Source organism: Falco biarmicus, chromosome 8 (assembly GCF_023638135.1).
Source record: "Falco biarmicus isolate bFalBia1 chromosome 8, bFalBia1.pri, whole genome shotgun sequence".
NCBI classification, from domain to species: domain Eukaryota; kingdom Metazoa; phylum Chordata; class Aves; order Falconiformes; family Falconidae; genus Falco; species Falco biarmicus.
The window spans coordinates 52,313,685-52,338,161 of NC_079295.1; the positions used below are offsets into that span (position 1 = coordinate 52,313,685).

Sequence of the window (24,477 nt, forward strand, 5' to 3'; positions counted from 1 at the left end):
TGGGTAATGACTGATTAAGGGCTTATTTTGTTTACTTTGTGTAGTGATACGTAATGAGGAAAGTTCACTCAACTCCTTAACTGCTGGTGTGGCGTGCCCTACGATTTTGTGTGGTTTGCATTATTGAGATGGGGGTATATCTGTCTTTAAGTAAACTCCTCCTTTGCTGGAAGGAGAAGGCCACCTTGCACAAGTGAGGGATCTGACTATTCCTCATTATTGCATCTGATTCTTCGGTATCGTAGGCTTCCTATAGGCACATGTAATCTGATGGCTGAACTAGGGTAAAATACTTGGTGTCACCAAATCCTTAATTTCGCAGATGTTGACCAAAAAAAATCTATGCTATCTGAAATTCTGGGGGAATTAAAGAGCTAGTTTGGGCTGAGATTCATAATGAACAGTATAAAACTTATCTGGTAGCAGGGAAAAGATCCAGGTAAAATTTGAAACCTTAAAAGTACAACATCAGCAACTCCTATAAACTGCAAGGAACTAATAGAAAGCTGTTAAATCACTGACCACTGAAAATAAATAAATAAATTTACAAATTAACAATCTGTCTGGCACCAGCTGAAACACATTTCTGTATGAAAGATGGTTGACACTTATTCAGGGAGCAGAGACTCTTTAGGTAGATAAAGGTTCTCTCTCTTCATTAATACTTCTAATTCAGCGATTTATTTTTAAAATTATTTTTATTTTTAAGAATAAGATAATATTCAGAATTGTTTTAAAGAATTAGTCTCCATCCTTGAAAGTTATGTGGATGAGCCATTTGACTGTAAAATGAGACAGTGCAGAGGGTTATGAGAATTATAATTACTTATATTAATGGAGCTGATGAATCAAACTAGTCAAGCAATCTAGTCCTTCAAGTATGCTTTTAACAAACTAATCACAAGAAAAATGGAATTAAGTGCAGCAGTTTTATTGAAAAAGTCCACAGGTGTGTGCAATTCCTTTATTAAAATGTTTTCAAATACATTGGACAAGGAGCAGTTGATGATCAAGTTATTCCTTTTTTATACATTTTTATTTCCAAAACTATACAAACGTTGGAAAACTTTCCTTTTCCTCCATTTTAACTATTAATAATTCATTAATGATAAGTTATATATCTCCCTTTTCAATCTGCAAGCCCACTTTCCTGGAGGTGACATTTTACATCTTTGACAATTAAAAAAAAAGTCAGTCATATTTACATGTGCTTAAGGTTGCATAATTGAGCATCATACAGGTTCTGAAAACCAGTGGATAAATGGTTTCAAGATTCACCCAGGTGGGTTGAAGGATTTAAGTACATATAAACTGCATACATGTGATTCAGTAGCCAAGACACCCTTTTCTCCCTTTTATTTTCAAGGCTATGTATAACCTGTGTGCTAGCCATGGTAAAGGTTTATTTTTGTAAAGGTACTCACCGAGTGAAAAGCAGCACTGACAACACTATTGCTGATCAAGGACATGAATGGGCAGAGAAGTGTATGTGTATATTTAATACAAAATCTAATGTTTCAAAATTAACTCGAAGCTCTTATGTAAAAATAATGTCTAGAATAAGCTATTTCCTGGACTGGATTAAAGAATTAAAAAAACCCAACAACAAACCAAAACCACAAACACTTGTGTAAGGAAAAAAGTAGAGCTTAACATGGGAAAAGAACAATAGAAGCACATGGATTAAATTCGGAAGCTAATCTTGCCATGTATAATTACTGGAAATTCAATTGAAATATAGCAACATTATCAAGGGAAAATGAAGGCTACAACTGCAGCAGACACATACAGTATACTTTATGAGCTATTATATTGGCCATACATATTTTTCTACATGTTATTTATTTGAATCCTTAAGGCTTCTCTAATGTCTTACATGAAAGTGCTGTCTGCTTGGATCTTCCATGCATGAGGGAAAGGGGTAATTTTTCAAGGAAAAAAAATAAAATTGTCCACATTTCAATTACAGTAGCACATCCAGAGACACAAAATAAAAGACAAAATTTTATGGTACCTTTGTTTCATTTATTTTGGCCCCCAAAAGATGCATGCACTAGACTTTTATGTACTACAAGGTATTGAAATATTTACAGCATTGTACATGTGCTCTTAAAGGGATGGCAAAGGAAAAGGTCTATTTTTATCTTGGTGGCAGTAGAGGTTAACTTTCCTAGCTTAATAATACCTATTCAAAGTGAGAAATGACTCTTCCAAAAAGAAAAGCCCACAGAAAATAAAGCTATAGCGTAATTATAGCCAATGTTAACAAACTGTACAGCACTTTACCTGGGAATTCTCCTCTCTCACTCCTGTTTGAAATAGCAGTACCAACTATTTAGTGATGTTGTCATGCTCCCCTTGCCCTGTCTGCTCTGTTTCTATTCCAGCAGGTATAGCTGTATATTACCTTTTTATATGATTTTTATTTCAAATTATTTCAGCATGTTGAATGGACATTTAATTCACAATAACCTGATGGCAATTTTTGGACAAATGATATGATTGATATTTACCAGGTTATGGCACTAAAGAATTCAGACCACTATAAAGCGTGTCGTAAATACTTCAAGTGGACTTAGGGAACCATCTCTCTAAGAAACTCAGTGAGTAAGGCTCATATCACTGATTTCCTTCTGCTTTTAAAGGTAAAGATATGATACCCAATACACCAGGTTAAACAAACAGAAGGCAGTTGGGAAGAAGATGCGGGCATAGGAGTCCATTTTGGCGATGCGGATATGTATTCTTCCATGCCTCCACGCTCCCGTTCGACAATCCTCAAAGCAGCAAAAAAAACTGGCACAGTCCTTGCCATCAAGACACTCATAACCATATTCTTCATCCCTTTCTTGGAGGTGTGTAGCATTGTTCATTTGAATAGTAGCTGATCGAGGGCGGATGTCAATTGTAGGTGCCTAAGGTGGAGTGGCAAAAAAAGAAAAAGATGGCAGGAGGGAGAGACACTGTTATTATCACCAGACCAACAGAAAGATAGAGACTAATGGTCAACATATGAATGATGGTTCTGCATGGGGTACATGGGAAACTGCTGAGGCGTTCTAATTGTAACGTTACCTTGAGCTTATTAAAATCAGTTGCGTCACACACTTCAACTTTACAGGAAAGCAGCACAAATCAATAGAAAGTTAACAGCTGTGGACAATTAGCTTTTAAGCCAAACTAGGTAAACATTAGAGGTTAAAGGAAACATTCAGGAATGTAATTGATGGTGTTTTGAATTTTTTTGTGGTTTATATTTTAAATAGCTGCTTGATATCTGAAGATATTTTGTACATTACAAGGAAGGAACTGAAATAATCTATTGGAAATGCAGGATTTTAATGTAGGGCTGGTTCGTGTTGAGACAGGAGCATATATACAGGAAAAAAGGCAAAAAAAGAGTCTTTTGAATAAGGTTAGGAGAATCTCTATAAGACTTTCCAATTGTTTTAATATATGCAGTTCACCATCTACTAATGTTCACCAACTAGAAGGCTCAACACGTTCCAAATTTTATATAGTAAATATAGTACATATTTATACATATATATATTCGGAATGAATTGAGCAATTCAGCATTTAAAACACGTTTGAGCACTTGGTGAACACTAGGGTAACAGGCGTTGAAATTTCCTGCTGATAGTTATTAGGGTAAAATAACAACAATTCCCTTCCACAAGTATATGAATTTCTTGGCTTTTATTTTATGTGGTTTCTATTTTTCCCTGGGTGGTTGGGTTTTGTTTGGGTTTTTTTTGGTTGGTTGGTTTTGGTTTTTTATAAAATCTCTGCATTTCTGAATGAAGATAAGGTTTAGACATGGAACATAGCTAGATATATTTGATAATTTACTAAAAGTGTGTTGATCCACTGATAGCATTAAATATATATATGTGTATATGCATGTTAAACCCTTTCAAAACTCTGACTTTTTTGCATAAGGAACAGCATTTGAGTAACTGATGATGACACTGAATTTTTTTCAGGTCAACATCAGAACAGATTTGGTTTTATAATTTGGAGTGAAATCACAAAGGTTAAAAACGGTGGGGTCAGAGTTGAGTTCTAAAAGGGTGTATTGCAGGTTTCTCGTGCAGCTAATGCTATCGGATCCCATGGCAAAGTGGGAAAGAGAGGAGCAGAAATGTTTTAACATTAAACTCTCTTAATTCACGTGATCCAATATTGTTAGTCGCTCTTGAAATTAATTAAGTTCAGAGCCATAGTGAATCAGTATTTGGGCTGCTGAATCAACTCTACAAATTGTTTAGAAATATGTAACCATTCTACTTAATTCAGAAGTTACCTTGAGTAGAATGCTTAGATGTTTCATTTTTAAAAAAGCCAACAAAACACCACTTTCATATAAGCTCTAATAGTTAAATTCAGCAGTTGCATGCAGTGAATTTCCATTCCAAAAAACATTATACCTTGAAGGAAAACATCCGAAGAAGCTTTCATTTTGTAGACAGAAAAGAGAATCAGAGGGTTGTTTTAAATTAAAGAAAGAAAAGAAAGGAAGAAAGAGACAAAAATAATGTAAATTAAAAATATGTTTTTAAAACATAGTAAGTCAAAAAGAACTAAATTTATAGAAAGGTTGGGATAATAGCAATTTAAACAAGTATCTGTAATATAACCCCCCCACACACATTTTTGACTTGTCACTGCCTTGTAACTTTGTCTTGTATCTGGGCCAAAGGCATAAGATATCAAACTCCATTCAGATCTTTTCAAATTCCCGAGGGATTCCAATCTTTTATGTTAAACTGTTTTGAAAGACACCATTCATTATAAAAAACATTTTTAGAAAAAACTGTTTTTACTTACAAACTATGTCCTGAAAACTCTGCTTTTAGATTTTTTTGGACCTGTGATTAGCATCCAGGCAATCATTTATAGTTCTGTTTGTCTACAAACGCTCACATACAAGCAATGTAAAGAACAAGTAATCTGCTCTTATACGGACATCGTTAAGTGAGACAACTAAATCTGAGGTAGTTAATCTTTGCTACTTTTATTGACTGTGAAAGACACACACTCACACAGAGAGCCTTTTATTTGGGCCTAAGACAGGCCAGGACAAATCATCCTCTTAAAATGTCTCTTTATTTTCACCAGGAGAGAGGCCTGTGATCAAATCCAACTTTAGCATACCTAAAGTTAGGTGAGAATTCTTCCTCTATACTCTTAAGTCTTACAGATGTTTTTCTGGCTGTTTATTTTCTGGTTGTTTATCCACTAAAAAGTACATATATTTTTTTTTTTTAGATTCAACTTCTCAACAGCTTTTAAAGTTGAAATTATAGCATTAACGTGTAATAAAAGATTATTCAATTACTATTTTTATATTCTTTTAGTACTGTGTATTATAACCAAAAAAGGATATCTTCAAAAGTCCTTGAAGATTTTAGCAGAGCAAATCCAAGTGAATTCATTGTTTCCTAGATGCCTGAAATTAATTTGAAAATACTCTCTATTAATGTAAAAAACTTGTTCTTCACATTTTTCACAGGCATATTTGGGGTTTTTTTGTAGACGATTAGGTTACTTTTCCCTCTAGGATTTTATACCAATTCATTTCATCTCAGGTTTTCTAGACAGCAGACTTTTCAGCTAAGTTGCAAAAGGCAAGGAGAAATCTGTCCTGGACAAAATAAGAAACAAACTTTTTCTCTATCTGGGAAAACTCCCCAACCCCTACTGAGGGTATTTCCAGGATATTTTATTGTTGCTATTATATATGCTTTTTTAATCTGTAGTATGCACCCATAAGTAACATCGTAAACTGCTAGCCAAATCTCTTTCTAAGGGAGAGAAATAGATAAAGAAGGTAAGAAATGTAAGAAAAAGAAGATAAGGAAGTGATGAAAAGGAAAAGATGCTTGAGGGGAAATTAGAAGAAGTACAGTCCGTAGTTTGAATATAAAAGTTTAACTGTAGTCCTGATAATAAGAAATACAGTCATGTCAATAATATGGGCAGAAGTTACTGGCAGAGAATATGGCTAAAGATAAGACAGAAACTGATAGTTCTTCAGTAAAGGTCACAGCAAGAGCTCTATCTATGATATAAACAATGCTTTTGGTAATAGTTGTGATTTGTAGAACGAGGTTAAAAGGATCCTTATTCTAAGAAATTGGTTTCTCTGGCAACCAGACAATATCATATAGGAGCTTTAATTCTCAAGGTGAATGATTGCATTCTTATTAATAAAAAAGAAGAGTATATATGTAACAGCAAAGTCTGAAAATAAAGTACAAGCATAAAGAGGGATTTAAATGCTCTCTCAGAAAACCTAATTGAATTTTAAACCTTGCTGGTAAAAAGATACATACTGGATTTTTCTTCTTTTTGTCTTTATCCTTGCTTGGCTTTCTGTTGCTGACAAAGTAGTGCAAAGTTCCATATTCCACCAGGGCAGAGAAAACAAAAATAAAGCAGACTGACACAAAAAGATCCATTGCTGTCACATACGAGACTTTGGGAAGAGATTTACGAGCAATTGTACTTAGGGTGGTCATTGTCAGGACAGTTGTAATACCTGGTGGATAGAAAACAACAGAAATGTTATTACTTAAGTAACGAACTCGTTTTGAAGTGTTCGTGGAGTTCAAGTATATAGAAAAGATATTAAACAGCACATCCCAGAACTGAAATGTGGATTCAGTGACAGCTTTGAAGATTAACGTGTGGTATGAAATATTTTTGCATGGTGACTGCAAGTGCTGCTCTGCAAAATACTTTGGTTAGATGGATTATAATTCTAAGAAATTCAGGTTTTTAGTTTTGTAGTTTACTTCTAGGGGGGCTTTCTTTATTTTTAATTGAGAAATTATTTTTCAGAGTTTATGTGCTCAAACCTTTAACCAGAGCTAGAAAGAACTTGTGTCAGAGTAAGAAAATCATGGTGGAGTATAAAAATCACTTTACTCCATTCTTTAAAGTAACCTCAAGACCAATATCAAACTTTTTGTGCTGTTGGGATAAGTTTTGCTTGGTTTTGGTTGCAGAGTAATGGTACCAGTATCATAAAGTCATAAAAAAAACTTTTGCAGCCATTTTATAAGGTAGAAATTAATGAAAATTTTGAATAAAGCATGTAATCCAGCAGGAACTTAAGGACAAAACATGTAGATTTGTATGTGTGCTACATAAATAAAATTGTTTCTTTTCTCTTGCAGAAATGCATTCTGGTTGTATGCAAGAGACGCTAGCCCCATACAAATTGTCTGCTGCTTGTTAAGTGATTTCTTGCATATAAACTGGAAGGGAGAATACCTCAGGGCTCCTTACATGTGTAGCACTGTGAGGTCAGATGTGTCTGTGTGCCAGAGCAGTTCTCTCTTCTGCCTTTCATAAGTGCCTGTAGCCTATAACTGAGTAGTATTGTGACATGCCACACCGCCCCTTCTCCTTTCAGAACATTAGTCCCTGCACTATGATGTGAAGAACATTAAAAATGCATCAGAACAGTTAAAATCTATCACAGTTTATATGGCAAATTTCATACCACCGATTTTACCTCCTCAGTAGTACAAATAGAGTAATTCTCGACAGAGGGGCCAGTCTGTTTTCTGTCTCCTAAGTAAAATTTAAAATAACAGCTGAATGCCTTTATTAATTTTGTACTTTTTTAAAGCAGATTTTATAACCTTTTTTTAAAGAGGGCATGAAAAAAGCAATGAAATGCTTAAAACTTTCTGTCATGGGAGCCACTGGTCCTCTATTCCGGTGTTTCTTTCAAGGGAGTTCTGGAATGAAAATGCTGTCCCTAATTTTGCACTTCAGTGCTCTGTGCTGTAGTTCTGTGAAGAAATGAATATGCAGAAGGAAAACCTAAAATAATTCTCACTTGTGTGGATTTAATGCTGAAGCAGAATATGTGTATCATTTTCTCTCATCGAATGTTTCTACTTTGCTAATTCTTACAGTTCCAGCTGCTTTGCACAAACAAGGTTAATTTGGTGTCTCAGTTTATTTGTGGAACAGTTGCTAAATGTATAAAAATTGCTAACTTTGATTAATTGCATGTCACATTTTCATGTATAGGATTTTGATACAAACAAATTCGGTTGATTTTGTAGCCTGAAAGCTATATTTGATTGTTGGTCCCTAAAGTAGAAGTCAGGGTACTTACATTCTCCCCTTTTTACCCCTGTGGCACACAGCCAACTAGAAAGATTGATTCCATCTTGGTATTTATTTATTTAGTATTGCTAGTCACCGTGATATGGAAGTAAAGCAAATAAAACTAATGTCCCTGCCTCTAATCCAGCAATGCTCCAAATCATCTTGACGTTTATTAAAAATATGCAAAAGTTTTTATTGTAGGCAATCTACCATACTAAGAGCTAGTATCTGACAGTAAAAAGAAAAGATGCGAGTGTAGTTGAGGCTGTTACATTCTTTGGAAATGACTACATCCTTTTAAACAAGGAGAGCTTGTGAAATTCTCTCTCCTTTTACATTTACAAACTAGTGATCTGCAGAGGTGTCAATTACACATCATAATGCTTGAATAAAAGCAGGAGGAAAAAACTTACCTAGTGATGTTCTGGCTGGAACTGCATCCTTGTTAATCCAAAAAGAGACCCAGGACAACACAACAATAAGTGTGCAGGGAATGTAGGTCTGAATAGTGAAATAACCCATTCTCCTGCTCAGGTTAAAGTAAACAGACATGACTACATAGTCCCCTGTAAAACAAAAGCATATTGAGATAGAACAATACGTTAAAAACCCAACATAGAATTTCTTTGTAATAGCTAGGGTTTTCCTATTCTCTGTCTGAGATATATATATTAAACTGATTCACCAGATACGCTGATGGCAAATACTCCTCCTAACACTGGTATAGCTGAAGAACTGGTGGATTTTACACACTATCAAAGTAAACAGTCTTGCAGGTTCACTTAGGTAACTTGTACTTTAAGACTTCAAGGGTAACTTCCCTTGCCTAGCACAGCAGGCTTCTTTCTCCCCAAGTCATTCCTTATTATTTGCAAACACCTGGTATAGTCCTCTTACAGCAGCTAAGCACTCGAGTCGTGGTGGTGGTCCAGCAAACCTCCAGTCACCATGCTGTCCCTGTTAGCGTGCTCTCAGCTCTGCTCTCAAATAATGCATGCTTTCAGATGTACTTTCTAAATTATTCACGTTCTTAACTATTCTTCAGGGCTAGGTTGTGTCAATAATTAATTTTTTATTTGCCTGCAGATCTTCTGTTGTATTGTGGCTTCAAATCCTTTTAGAGGACGTATCTCCTAAGCACCCCAAAATATGTTACTCTGGTGTGCATAACACATAATTCCCATTCTATAGTTTCATGATTCTTTTTCCAGGTTTTTCCGCTTTCAAACTATTAAGTAAATTCCATCTGGATTCAGGAATACAGCAAAGCTTCAGTTTTTGATGTAATTTTTCTAAACTAAAAAAAACCCCCAAACCCTAGTTCTCATCTTTACTTCAGATTACAGCACTCCTGGGAAATCTTGATTGCCAAAGAACTACAGAACCTCAGGCTTCAAAAGACTTCATTGCAATTCAGTGAAATGCAGTCCAGAGGAGTCTCAAACTGAAACAGAATAGGATTTGCAAATTTAGTGTGAGATAGCTTTCCAGTGTTACTAAAGAGACTCTGTGGCTAATGTGTATTCTGCTTAGATCAGTACCTTTAGTTAACATTGAGTTCTCTGTTTTCAGGCATAATTTTAATTTTCCCCAGAATAATCCTCTGAACCTAGTAAAAAGAAACTTCAGAGATAATTTTTCAGCTGGTGCTCCTTTGTTATATTACTTTTTTTCAATGTGAACATCCATATCACAAAGATTAACTGGTTTTAATTTAATTGTTATAATTAAACCAGAAACTTATAAACCAAATTATATATTGGTGGTTTACAAGGTGATATGGCTGAATACGAGCAGCCAATTCTAACAACTACAGCCTGATTATCTTCTTAATTCACATATAAGTTTGCATTACGTGTGTATGTCCTTTATATATCAAATAAACCCCAAACCAAAAAATCACCACTGATCAGAAACACTAAAACCTAAGCCATAAAATTACAGTATGACTCATTCTTCTCTGGATCATGTATTAACTTCCTGACAAGTGAATATTTTGTCAATTTTGGGAATTCACTTTTTTATTCATTCACCTTCATATACGCTATTAATAGCATTGGAGCTTTTTTCCTGTTACCTTATGGTAGAGGTTCCTTTGGAGCAGTAGCTGTACTACTTCTGTGGAAAAATTTTGAAGAAGGCTGTTTTCATGCTCAGTGTTACTATATTACTTTAATGGGGCAAAAAATTACCAGAACAAAGAGATGAAATATAAACCTGAACATAATTGAGAATGTAAAATGTAGAAAAGTTTAGCTCAGAATTGAAATTAAAACTGGATGTTTTCTTTCTTTTATTGCTTCTTTTTTCTGAACCTGCAACTGCTATAGACACTTCTGGAGTAGCTGAACAGATATATCAGATCCTAGGTATCTATTTTCTCCATATTTTTTGTCCTGTACTTGGATAGGTCTTTTTGTCCAACTCTTCATAGTTCTAGCAGTCTTGCCTTGTAGGATCTTCTATTCAAAAGAACAGAAAATATCAGAACCTAGTACAGAAGCCAGCACTTTCTTACAGGCATTACAAACCCAAAACTCAGCACCTGTGCTGAGAAAACAAACACATAAATCTAGATGACCTAGACCAAGGCATACTGCAAAGACTTCATGTATTGTCCATGTTCAAAACCAGTGTATGTAAACCAAGCCAAATGGTGGTTTGGGTAACATATGAATAAGCATACATGTGTCTAGAGAGATAGTAGCCTCAGTCCTTCCAGTTTATAGACCATTTCCACATATGTTTTTTAATAATGTTTTTTCTAGAAAGCTTGGTGGTGATCACCTGGTCTCCATTGAGGCTTGTGTGGATTTTTCCTCTAACAGAGTGTTTTTTAAACAGTAAGCTATTACAATAATATTTTTACAATATTTTATGCACTATTTTAAAATTCAAATATTTTTTGTTAAAAATGTAACGTATAAGAGCTTTTAAAACATTGACTAACTTATAAAGGCCTTGGCCCATTCAGCAGCAATGAAACATTATTTTGAATTCTCTATCATCTCAAAGATGCGCTTCAGAGGACAATCTATTTCCATGGAGCAACAGCAGTGTCCTGTCACAAAGTATTTGCTACAAAAACTGGAGACACTCCAGGTGGAAGTGGAAGAGTTTTATATCTAATTGAACACAATGCCTTCTGCTTTAGTTTCTCCACCCAATCCCCCTGCCCCGCTCCACCCCTCCCCGTTTTTGTTTTTGGTTTTTTGGTTTGTTTGGTTTTTTTATACTGGACTGCTTAACCAATTATGTTTAGAATAGCGTATCTCTACTAATATGTTCTAAAAAGTGATGTAATTGTTCTAGATTTTGTTCAGCTCTCACAAATATTATTTCACCTTCCTTTATGCAAAGATTTCCTTTCCTAATGGATGTAAGTATAAAAAAATTGAAAATGCTCCAGAATGATATTCATAGAAAACACTGTATCAGCTCCTGATATTTATAGAAAAAGTCCCCAGAATTGTCCTAGCAGACCTTATTTTACTGAAAGCTTAAGGAAATAAGGTACCGTATATACTTTATATAGGCTTTAAGGTTTCTATTAAGGGAGAAGTTAAATCAGAGGAAGTAAAAAATTCAGTGTCAACTATGACTTGCCAGGCAGTATGGAGTTGACCAATCTGAAGAATCATTCAAGGATGCATAAATTCTTTTAAATTAGATGTTGCATTCTAATCTGAAAGCCTGCTGGTGCTGTAGACACTGTTGCATCATGGAGTAAATTCCATTACTTCAGAGAATCTTAATGAAGGAAGGAATAATGTTAATACCCCAGAGAGGTGTTTTATTTCTTACCTTGCTTGGTTGGCATTTTAGGAAGTGGGATGTACTGATGATTTTTTTGCAAGGTAAGAGTGAGAATAACATATATAATTTAGGAAATGCCAAGACAAGGCAAGCAAATAATTCTGTAATGCATTGAGGTGGGTGTCAGTCTCTTCCTGGGTAACAAGTGATAGGATGAGAGGAAATGGCCTCCGGTTGAGCCAGGGGAGGTTTAGATTGGGTATTAGGAAAAATGTCTCCACTGAAAGGGTTGTCAAGCATTGAAACAGGCTGTGCAGGGAAGTGGTTGAGTCACCGTCCCTGGAGATATTTAAAAGACGCGTAGATGTGGTGCTTAGGGACATGGTTTAGTGGTGGACTTGACAGTGCTGGGTTAACGGTTAGACTCAATGGATGATCTTAAAGGTCTTTTGCAACCTAAATGATTCTATGACTATGTCTTCTAGCCTTGATGTAATATGAACAATTATACATAAAGCATTAAGGAAAACAGGACTAAGTGGTGGAATGTTCCAGAGAAGCTGTTGTTACCGTTTGTGTAAGTGATGTTGGAATGATGTAACAGCAGGCCTTCTGAGGTTTTGAATAAGAAAAGTATCTGAGCATAAAAACTGATGCAAGACCAAAGATGTGCAATTTAGGACCTAGTATCAGTTGTCATAACACGTACGTACAAAATGTAAAATGCATTAAGTCCTCTGTGGAACATGGACTTGACAGTACTTTGCTTAAATCACACCTTTCATGATGAATTTTGCCTCAGCCCTGTTTTTATCCACATTTGGGTTTTTTTCTGACTCTATTCATGGACTTCTCTGCTCTTCAGCTGGGACCAGCTTAAATACTCTCTGTTTTTTTCATATTATCTCTGTGCCTGAGGTGATTTTTCACTCCTGTGGTGATGTCTGCATGAAGCTGTCAAACTAAGACATTCTTTAATAAAAAATAGCCAGACTTGATCCTTAGCACAGTGTCATTCATTAGTCCTCACTTGGCAAATTGATAATCTTTTCATTATTACTTCATCCTCTTTCCCTGAGCGCTGGCTCTTGTTTATCCAATATTGTCTACTGCAGCAAGAAAGCTTCTCAGACTGCCAGACTGATGTTTGGAGGGCTAATATACTTTTGGATTTTTCTAGAAATGAATGATAATATAACCTGGCAGTATCTTTGTAAGACAACATACTTAAGTACTTAACATTTGGCACCCTAATTAGAAGATTTGGGATTACTTAGCCTTTCACCAGAGACCTTACAGTCCTGCCACCCATTCTAAGATATATATAACTATTACATATGTCTAGAAAATAATACCTAGATAATTTTCAATTTTTAAAGAAATACAGAATTTCCCTGGAAAAAATAATCTTATTACATTGAAGAGCATAATAAGTCATCCTTAACGTATAAGCCCTCTTCTCTCTTTCTCTGTATGAATATATTTATTTTTCTTATTCCGTTATATTCATCTACATTTGTAGATATAGATAGATAGACATAGTCTTCTTCCTCTGAAGATAAAATAAACAGTTAACCAGTTTCTTCCATGACATATATTTAACCCCCAATGCAGTCCCTTAGGAAAATGCTATCCAGCTCATGTTTATCCTCACGTATAAATACTCATGTCATGTTTTCTACTAAATGCATATTCCTGCCAATTATGTTTGGAAGATCACAAGACACAGAGCAGGGTTCTGACTTGAGCTACAGCATCTTCATGCTGCTCTGAATGGGAAGTCCCTGCTGCACACAGAGAAAGTACGTGGGCCTGATGTGTCTTCTGGAGTAGGAGATATTTTGAAAAGGAGATGCATACCATCGGTATTCAGTGATCGTCACCTTATTAAGCCCTTACAAAAGGTTTTATTTTTAACAGTCCTGTGTCATTCCAATTAACCTAGACTCAAAGCAGTCTATGCGAACTTTGCAAATTGGGAAGCTCGTCCTACCATACATTTGTGTGATACAGTAATTTGAACACCAGGATTCTGACTCTGTTAGACAGTCAGGAAAGTGAATTCTTGATCTGAGGAACCATCTGTGCGTACGTCCTGGCCTAAGTCCCAAAGGTTCAATAGAAGGAATCAGTCGTGCCAGGAAGCATAGCCAGGGGGAATGTACACTGTATTTAACTGATTTAATCAGCACAGTGGGTGTGATCCTTCATTGCTTCCTGGTTGTGGAATCATTTATACCTGTGCGAAGTGAATGGGAAATTATACCCATTAGTACTCTCTTTATGCATGTCTAAGTGACTGTGCAAAGTGTAAGTTACCGGGGAAACAAGCCTCTAATTTGTACTCAGAAGTGATTTGGAAGCTAGTACAAATGCTAGAGAAAAGAACAGCTTTCTAACATCACAGGAAATTGGTGTCTTAATTATAGTTCAGGTAGCAACACTTATAGCTGAGATTGTCTCACACTTGCTGTTATAAGGTTCTGTTTTCTGTTGTTTAAACCACTGCTACATTTAAATTATTAAAAGAACTGCAGAAAAGCTTCAAAAATTATATGTTGGCCACCTGGTCAAGTTATTTGTATGGCCTTTTTACATGTTAGCATTTCTGTGAAAATCTTTTTGGCTAAGTTAAAAGTTTTGGAAAACAACCGATGTGCACATAGGCATGTGTCCATAGAGATAAGAGGGGTTTTGAGACTTTATAAGATGACTTTATTCTGACAAGCCCTGTGCTATCTCTTTTTCTTACAAAGCTATGCATCACTGATGCATAGACAGATAGTAGAGATGGCTCTGTTCTTCTCCAACTTTCTTTGATCCATTATACAGTCCACTACCTAGAATCTCCAGAATTTCTGTATGTGCTGAACAACACATGAGCTCCTCGCCTCATGCTGGCTCCATGTCAGGGAGCTTCATTGCGGAACTGTTCTCCTCTAAGAACTGGATGTGTTCTGTCCCAGGTTCTGAACAGGATTTTCCTTGATTCTTTGGTAAACTTAAATATTTTTGCCAGTGTTTTGTAGTATGAAAATCAATGTGTGTTTTAGTAATTCTGATAATATTTATAATGTAGCCCTTTTATGCCTAAAATGTAAAAATCTGTAGAGAAAATAAATTACATAGAATAATATTGATGACAAATTAATGGTTGGCAGAAAAATGCTAGCAAATATCTTTATTAATATTTAATATCTTTTTAAAATTTAAAGTTTTCCTCTACTAGATGGATCTGTACAACTGTCGAGGAAAAAAAAAAAAGACAGGAGTAGAGTAACACACAAGCCAAACTCTCCCAGAATTTCAGGCCATCATTTGTTCTTTAAGGACTGATCAAATGACCAACAACTAGGATTAACGCAGGTCACTGCCTGTTAGCACGATAGTGTCAGTGTGGCCAACAGCAGCCACATGGTTCATACAACCCAGACATGCACCAGCTGTCCAGATTTCCAATGGGTTTTTCTCTCCTAATTTTACACAGAAATCATACAGAAAATAAAACAAAAACCAAGTATTTGTAAAAGATTTACTTAGAGAACCATATGATGATATAGATGGAAATTAAACGTTTTTTCAAAATTAACTCATATAAAGCAGTACATAAATAAATGTCTTGTTCATGCATGGGAAACTCTATCCAGTTCATCCTTCTGGATGGAGTATATATGGGGAAAAAAGCAAATAAATAAAAAATGTGCCACAGGAGGGCACTGTCACCTCAGAATAGAAATCAGAAATGATTGCAAGTTTGCCAGTGGAAAAGTGAATCTTAAAAATTTCTAATCATTCTTCCCGTGGAGTGTTTATGCAAACACTCAAATGGCATAACTGACTTCTATGGCTCCATTAATAGAGAGGCACTTGTAAGAACCAAACCGATTTGTACGACAGAAATATTACCAAAGTAACATCACCTTTGTGCTGTAAGTAATGAGTAAAAACTGCATAAATTGTTAATGAACAGCAACTGTGGCAGCAGAATTTATCTTCTTTTCCTCATTAATAACTAATAGATACATACTTGTTCTCTCTCTCTTTTACTGTTAACATGTCCAACAGTCTCATTTTCTGTTAGGCAGAGATCACAGCTAGCACTGTTGTTTGGGTTTTTTTTAAAAAGAATGAATATGTAAAAGTAGTTTTGTGGGAAAATAAGTGTTTTCTTTGGTTTTGTCATGGTACATGGAAACACTATTGAAATAGTAACATATAATTTCTGTAAATACCTCCCTTAAGGAGGGCCTTTCCTGTAAATTCGCTGTTATCAGTACTCTAAGTAAACTTTCACTCTGAATTAATCATATTTTTTCAAAAAAAGACACTCATGATGAATTTGAAAAAAAAAATTTAAAAATGTCTAAAATAGTTTAACAGAGCAGAAAGGCTTTAATCACAGACCAGTTTGTTTCATGATGTACCCACACGTAAAAAGTGATGATCCCAGACCCAAAGGTTTTGTTGGCTAAGTCTGCAGTGTTGAGATTTCCAGAATATGTGAAAATTATATTGTTTTTCTAGAGCTGGCATTATTGCATCTTGCTGTGTATTAGTTTAGTGCCTTATATTTCTGGGTTGGAGCTAAATACCGTAATCCCACTCAGTCCAGGTGAACTTCTAATTCTCTCTAGCTCTTAAAGTGCCAACCTACTGAACCAACACTAACTATAAAAATAATAGCAAATAGGATCAAACTGCTCCTAAATGTATCCTCCTTCTTTAAAAAGGAGTTAGGCTTGGTGCCATTTTTATTCAGATATTCTGTAATAATAAATGATAACTAGTTGGTAAACTTGTGGGGCATTGCCTGTAAACAACCAATTTCCTTCACGTTGTATGCCCTTCTTCCACTTCTGGCACACTGGAGGGCAGCAGTGTTACCCAAAAACTACTATGAGTGGAGAAATAAAATAAAATAAAATAAAGAACGGTAAAATATGGACAAAGTCTTTTCTCTGTCACATCAAAACAGGTGATGATACCAGAGCTCTGGTACATGCTCTGCTCAGCAATGGCTGCATGCAGATTACTGCCCCCACGAAAGGCAGGAAAAGGGGAGAATGAGGGACTGGAGTCAGACCTCTATCTCCCAAGTCAGACTCTGGACTACATTGTATGGTGCAGCTCTAATCTAGGATGAAAAAATCATGTAAATAGCTTAAGACTGGTGTATTTGTCCTGATACATTTTCATTTGGCTTTTGTCCCCATCTCTTTTCTCGCCTTGACAGGGTCTATATTTGGAAATCTGCTGGTATTTACTGTCTTGGTGAGTGTACTGAGTCAGCCTGAAAATGTGGTTCAGTGAGATGTCTTGCACTGTTATGGTGGTAGGAGGAAAACATAATAGTTGTTCTAAACACACAGTTTTCTATGAGGATTCAAACTTAATCTCTTCAAATTATTAGCTTGTCTAAAACCTAAAGTGACATATTTTTAATGTATATTTTTCTTCTTCCAGCAGATCAGAAAGTTCTTAAGTCTGTCTAGTTCAGTCCTCATGAAACAGTACTTCTAAAATTGGTCATTTATCACATGAAGTGATGATATTAGCTCCTCCGGTGCAATATGCTTTTACATATATCACAGGAAAATAATTTTGGCTGGAGTATTTGATCACTGCGCACATGAGTGAATTTTCATAAAGACAGAAGAAAAATTTGATGCCAGTGCTGATCATAAGATGGTAAATTTATGAGATTGATTGGTATCCACAGCCAGAAATCAAAAGTCTGGGGAAAAAACAAAATCAGAAATTACACTGTCATCTAGATATCTGACCATGAGGCCTTCTTATTATCTCATTCTTTGCCAAATGCCCTTTTCATTGCTTCTGTCCTTCACAGTTTTATGTTTTCTTTGACTCACTTTTAGACTGCATAAGGGGCAGACAGTTTCAAAAAATAAGTACGTCTCTTCTTTTTCAAAAATGTTCAACAATCTCTTTCCCTCTGAGGTTTAGCAGCAAAATACCACTATTGTGTCACAGGGAAGTCATGATGTGACATCAAATACAGCAAATGTTTAGCCTTTAGGGCAAAGAAAGAAAGAAAATCTGCCATAGCATTGTAGATATTTGCTTGCAACAGACTTGAAGCACTTGGAAATGGTGCCACTCTCTACTTGACTGTTGGCACTCTGTCCGGGCATTACATAAAGAATGGGGCTATTCATGGTCATTGCTGATACAGCACAGCAACTGTACTAAGTGATTTCACCCCAATTATAAATATCCGTTTCTAAGCCATGATTATAACTTGATTATGTAATGAGGTAAAACAATATTAAGACTTTGACAAAGCTTGCACTATAGTCCATTTATATAAGATTATCTGTGGGATTCAGATAGCTGCAAGCCTGGTTTTCAATTTACATTCCAAAGCATGAATCCTAACTACATTGCACAGCAGGACAGAGGGCAGGGGATGGGAGGATATTTTCTCCTTTTTTTTTTCTTTTTTTTTTTAAAGAGTAAAGTGTATGTCTGTGTGTGAATGTGTCTGACATCAAACACCTTGATTTCCTGTGGGAGCAGGGAGAAGGGAATTGGAATTAGTTTATGTTTGTGTGAAATGACAACCCCAGCTGATGAAACTCCTGCAAAATGAGATGAATCATTATAGCTATCCAAGCAAATGAAATTTCTTTATGTATGACATGACTTTCTGCCCGACAGTTCTGGATTTTGTTGGTCCTTGGCCGCTCATTCCATTTGAAGTGCTGTTTTCTCAGTTCATTTGACAGAATGTGTTCCACTTCTCATTAGTTTCTAATTATAGGAGGAAAGAATGTAATGACACTAGACAGTAATTAAAATCTATTACTGTTTTTTCCCAACTTCCCTTTGAATTCAGAGAGACAAGATTCATCCTAAGAGGTTTGTGTTGCTTAAAAATATCAGGATGTGGAAATGCACTGAGGGCTTGAAGGTAACTTAGGTGTGTTTGTTTCTAAGGTTCCATCTGTGAATACTAGGTTTTGAAGGGAAATGAATGTTACTGATTTGCATATGATTTTTTCCTAGTTTGGGACATAATTACAAACAACTGATGTTTTTTCTTTGTTTTTGAAAGCAGCTAAGCTACTATATTGGCATTAGCAAACACAGGAGGACTTTTAGTGTGCAGGGTTAGTGTTCAGATGTGGCAGCAGCACGATGGTAATAGGTTGCAACTGCTGTTAGTGAACCATTAAGCTCCAGTGTGTAAATAATCTGCAAATTATAGAACCTTCTGCTCCTTTTCCCACTCCCCTCCTGCTTAGGAAGCATCAAGCCAGGATGAAAGCTCAGTGTCTCATCTTTGAGTGATTAGGAGTGGTTAGATTTCGAAATATCTTGTTTGCTTTACTGTGACAGAAAATTGGAACAAAGATGAGAAAATGTGAAGATGACAGAAATCTCAAGTAATGCGCAAAACTAAAGAGCCACAATTTCCAGGCAATACAACCAGTTGGGGTGCTGTTCTGTTAGACATCTTGCTGTGCCTGACAGAGTCAGGTACCCTGTGTCCTTGGCTCTTTTGGATGACTGGTTGTTATCTGAATACCTGAGGAAAAGCTGTCTGCTTCAAAAAAATTATGCACCTATAGCTAAGGGCTACACGCATGTTTAAAGCAAATGTGAGATGTAAAGGTGGGTATGAAGTTAAAGGTGGCACTTTGAGGCCTAGGTTAAAACCTGCTAACATTAAGTACCTGAATAACACAGTTAAAAGCCAGTAGTCATTCAAAAGAGGCAAGACAACTCCAAAGGGAGTCAGATCTTAGGTGGACTAATTCCCTTCGTGGTGTAATCTCAGCTAATCTGATATTAGACGTTAGGGCTCTGGTTGTGGTCAGTGGATGAGTCTGTAGGCAGAACTGCCCCCATACTGGCTGAACAAGAGGCTCACATGCCATCTATGTACTCTATTGTAGGTTCCGTAAAATTTCAGAAGTGGTTGAAAACTAGATACTGGCCTATTTGCTGAACACCACAACAGAAGAAAAGAATTAAATGTCTTTGGTCTAAACAACAGTCTTACACACATGTTAGAATACTCCCTTGAAATTAGTACTGTTTAATGAGCTTTGTACATGTCCTGGTTGCTGCACAGTGTGACTGCACAGAACTAATGCAGTTCATAAAACACGACTTCTCGGATTTGCTTTTGCATCATTATAAATTGTCTTGCATGGCAAAGGTCATCCTGGAATTCCTCTGAAAGCCTTTCATTCTGAAAGAACAGGAATTTGAGGGTACAGTGCATCTATCTAATCTTTGATCTTGATGTTTCCAGTTATTTTCAGAGTCAGGAGACAGTATTACATAACCCGGGGCTGCAGTAAAACTTGATGTTTTCTTCTACTTCCTCTCCAGAAGAGAGAAGCTATGACTGCATGGAGGCAATGTTCTGCAGGGGAGCTACAGATTTCACAGATTCATTCTGCCTGAACCTCCCAGCAGAAGAAATATTTGTAGAAGAGAGTACCACTCAAACACCAGCATCTTGCTCCCACTGAATGCACAGGGAGATTATTGGAAAGACAGTACCATAAACAGAGCCCTGGGGATGCTTGGAGGAATACAACATGCTTTATTGCTCAACTTCCAGCACTATTTTTTTTTTCTTTAGGATTTCAAATCCATTTATTTTTGGCTTCCTTTAAATATTTTAGAAGATTTCATCAGCGACTATTTAGTTTTAACCCCCCAGGAAACCAGTTTAAGTAACCAAGAAAAGACTAAAACTCACCCAGGTGTGAGATCCTGGAAGGCAAAACATCAAGGAGGAAAAGCAGTACAGATCAAACCCAACTTTTTTCAGAGCTCAGTGTGATCAGCTACCAAATGTCATGGGCTTCAGAGAGCTAGGACAGCTCAGTAATAAAAGAAGATGACTTTGAGCACAAGAATTTTCAAGTAACAAGAAATATTCATTGATTTTTATTATTATCATTATTATTATTTTGGTGATTATAATAGTGATTACTATGATAATCTCACTATATGTGCTTAGCACTGTATGATCCATTTTGCATATGAGCGAAGTGAGCCCTATGCTCTTTCTGCTAATGTATGACACCTTTCTGAACCTGCAGCCAAATGTAGCTGCTGCCAGGGTTCCTGACATCAGTACTACTAGTTTATGGGCTAGCTCATTTTTCTTTTCAACTTATATCTAATGCCATGTTACTGTTTATGAGTGAATTATTACTTTTCTTGAGACACGAACACTGGTAGAATGACCCTTAGAAACAGTTCCCTAACAGAAGTACTGATTTCTTACAATATCAAGCACAAGGAAGCTTCTCACATATGCCTGTAACCTATAAAGCTACTTTGGTTTAGAGTCCCTCCCCTAGATGTTTTACAGTGACAATATGGATAAGTCTATGTAGATTGTCTTAGGGTCTTTTCAGAGGTGGACAAAAGTGTACTTGTTTTCCTCTCATTGTTAATATGTGGCTATCGAGAATTGAAGCTGAGATAGCTGCATTAAATATTACAAATAGGCTTTCAGTTGCATTTAACTCACAAATAAAGCCATGGTTAGTCCATGCTCAGAGCTTGGTCATTCTGTATAATGTATATTCTATTTTACCAACTTATGCATATCTGCAAATATGTATTTAAGCTTGTTTCACAAGTCCTATCTAGAATTTTGGCTTGTAAAATTCCTCCATAGCAGAGTAAACCCAGTCTGGACTGGTTGGAAGATCACCTTTTGACCTAAGAGAATGTGTAAATCAAAAGAAATCAGTTTCCTAATCTGAAATATAATCCTAGAAAATATAGTGTGTTTGGCTATTACAGAGGTCTATTGCTCAAAAGAACAAAACAATTTTCTTTATCTTGCATGGTCTGTTCAAGGCATGCAAAGAACAGCCTTCTTTCTCTCACAGTGAATATATATCTGTTGCCTGCCTACTTTCTGAGCAATATGTGCTGTCTCACACAAGTACATTCTTTCCCACATGATCTGTACTTTTCTCCTGCTGTGCATGTAAATAGCTATAATGGAGCTGGTTACTCCCATTAATGTACATGTTTCAGGAAGGTATGTATGCATCTGCCTCAAGATAGTTGGTGACTAATAGGATTTAAAGATCTAGAGTTATAGTTTGCCATGAACTGAGCTTAACCAAAGATCACTTATTTATGTAATGTGCATGACACAGTCATGTATATTACATAAACAAGTAATATACTACGTACATGACTGTATGTTATACAGTCATATATCCATGACTTAGAAAGATTTTAAAATACCATAAATCCTACACACAAAAGCTTAGAATGATTTTCAGGAGAAGAATCTGGATATGCATGTACATTCATTTGTTTGAGATTAACTTTTTTTGGTCAACACTTTGTAAATATCTAAAAATTATTAGAATTATACTATAAACCTGTAACATCTAGGCAAGTCATTTACCTCTAAAAATTCTATTTTTCCAATGAGAAATGTGGAAGGATTTCAGAGACGTGTTCCGTATTCTTAAGTTATCCGTTATATTGCTGTAAGAGATTGCTAAATTACCTGGAAAAGAGTGCTTCAGAGTTTTCATCTATGACTATTAAAAATATAGTATTGTGACTCATACTTGTGGGGGTTTACAACTGCTTAGAACAATTTCAAATAAAAGTATTACACTGGTATTTGTTTGTTTTCCAGTTTGGGACATTCCTGTAGAAAAGGCTATCATGGACTAATGTTTGAGAGGTAAACAGTGTCCTCATTCTCCTGGTATTGGTTTGCCTGAGGACAATGCCTGCTCAGTGTGCAGATTCCAAATTGTTTCTGGTTTCTTAAGCATTTTGTCTTGCAGGAGCCAGGTGCAGACCTTCAGTAATATGTAAATTAATCTTGTTCGCAATCACAGCTAACATGTAACAGCAGAAACATCTGCTGGCAAAAGTAGGTGTTGCAAAGTAGTCTGAGGAGTGATCAGTGAGGAAATGAAATGGAAAAAACTAGCTCTAATAGAACAGTTATTTATATGCTAAGAAAGGAGATGGCAAATGCGTTTGGGTGTATTTTTAACCTTTTGAGCTTTCTAGGAGGATATTATTGACATCAGGTAGAAATGAAAATCATTGAAGGAAAGAAAAAGAAGCTGTTAAACCCAGAATCTCTAGCTATTAGAAAGGGGGGGGGCGGGGAAATTATTTTTTAAATCAGGCAAGAAGAAGAAATAAAAGCACTGAAGCAGAAGGAAGTAGGTTATGGTTAAAATAGTAAATAAATGTAGAGTTAAAAAAGTAGAGGGTGTCAGAGATAGTGAGAAAGACAGAAATGATGAAAAATGGCAAAGAGTGAGATGATATTCTAAAATTATACTTAGTACCAAGAGCAAGAGTAAGACAGGCCATAGACCTGCATGCAACAGGCTTGAATGGAAGAATAGCAACGGAGAGGATGCTTAGTTTGAAGATCATGTCTCAGAAGAGACAGCTATGGATCATGAATAATTTATAACCAGTACTGCCATTTGAAGTCAAACAGATCAAGCTTAGGATGTAAAAAAATTCTTTAAAGTCTACAGATACCATCTTGAAATTTCAGTTACCAGCTTCACAGGAATAAAGGTAGAGCTTCTAGGTGTATGTAATCACTGTAGTCCAAATCCTACAAGGTATTTAAATGACTTGCCCTTTTCAGGAGGAGACCTTTGAAGAACTATTTATTTCTCAAATAGGCATACTCAGTATAACGTTCGCAGCTACTACAAAACAGGTTCCCCTGGGAGTCTCCATTCCACGTCGCAGTGTGAATACCATCACGTTGTATGTTTTCAGGCCAGGAAGTGCAACCTCTTAATATTTTTTTTAAAGTAAGGTTATAACACTGTGAATCCCAAGGGTTATGTCTTTTAAAGACTTTTCTCTTTTAACATTTGAAATGTTACATCCTGGAAAGCTTTTAAAAATGAACTGGCAATTCTGGGACTGAAACACTGTGTGGCATACAGAGAAGGATGCATTTGGAGTCCCACAGGACTGTGATGAGGGAATCGTGGGCTGAGCTTTACCATGTAGGTTGGAGTGTATCCTACACATCAGTGATGTAATATAAAGTCACTGGAAGGTAGATCTCTGTAAGGTCTCCTACACGGTTTTTTAGAAGTTCAGCTGCTGTGTTTGCAACTCCACAGAGAGATAAGGCTGCAGCTGGTGCTAGGCACCAGAAAAGGTTAATATGCTCAAGAGAGTCATCCAAATCTTCCTGTGGAGGTTGCTATCTTTTATAAGACTTAAGGGTTAAGATGATAGGTTGGATGCAGAAATGATGCAGTTGTCATTCATATCTTGCAGGTATAGCTTGTTGTAGAGATTCTTTACGAGACAGTCATGACGTTGCCTCAGATACTGTAAGGCAGAAGGATATTCAAAGCCCAGGAGTTGAAGCAATAAAATTACCGGCAATAACTTCTTACACCCAACAAAACAATATTTGCTTTAAAAGGAGCTCATGAGTTTCCTGGAAGGGATGTGGATATGGAAATGCCATCCAGTTTTCTTCAAGAAAACAACACTCCCAGGAGGCAAATGCAGCACTACTCCTCCACGGCGCTGGGCCCAGCAGCAGGCCTCCCTTCTGGT

At 36.2% G+C, this 24,477-nt stretch overlaps 1 protein-coding gene across 2 annotated transcripts in view; it reads right to left on the reverse strand.

Annotated features, from left to right (window-relative positions):
- Positions 1 to 918: 918 nt before the first annotated feature.
- GABRG2 (gamma-aminobutyric acid type A receptor subunit gamma2) overlaps positions 919 to 24,477 on the reverse strand; it is a 69,016-nt gene continuing 45,457 nt past the window's right edge. Inside the window, exons 7-10 of one of the 2 annotated variants that reach the window (XM_056349869.1) lie at positions 8,547 to 8,699; positions 6,339 to 6,544; positions 4,431 to 4,454; positions 919 to 2,915 (exon numbers count right to left, since the gene is read on the reverse strand). In XM_056349869.1, coding sequence (XP_056205844.1) covers positions 2,640 to 2,915; positions 4,431 to 4,454; positions 6,339 to 6,544; positions 8,547 to 8,699 — 659 coding nt within the window. In that variant the 3' untranslated portion in view covers positions 919 to 2,639. The remainder of the gene's footprint in view (positions 2,916 to 4,430; positions 4,455 to 6,338; positions 6,545 to 8,546; positions 8,700 to 24,477) is intronic. The other variant, XM_056349870.1, reaches the window with a different exon arrangement.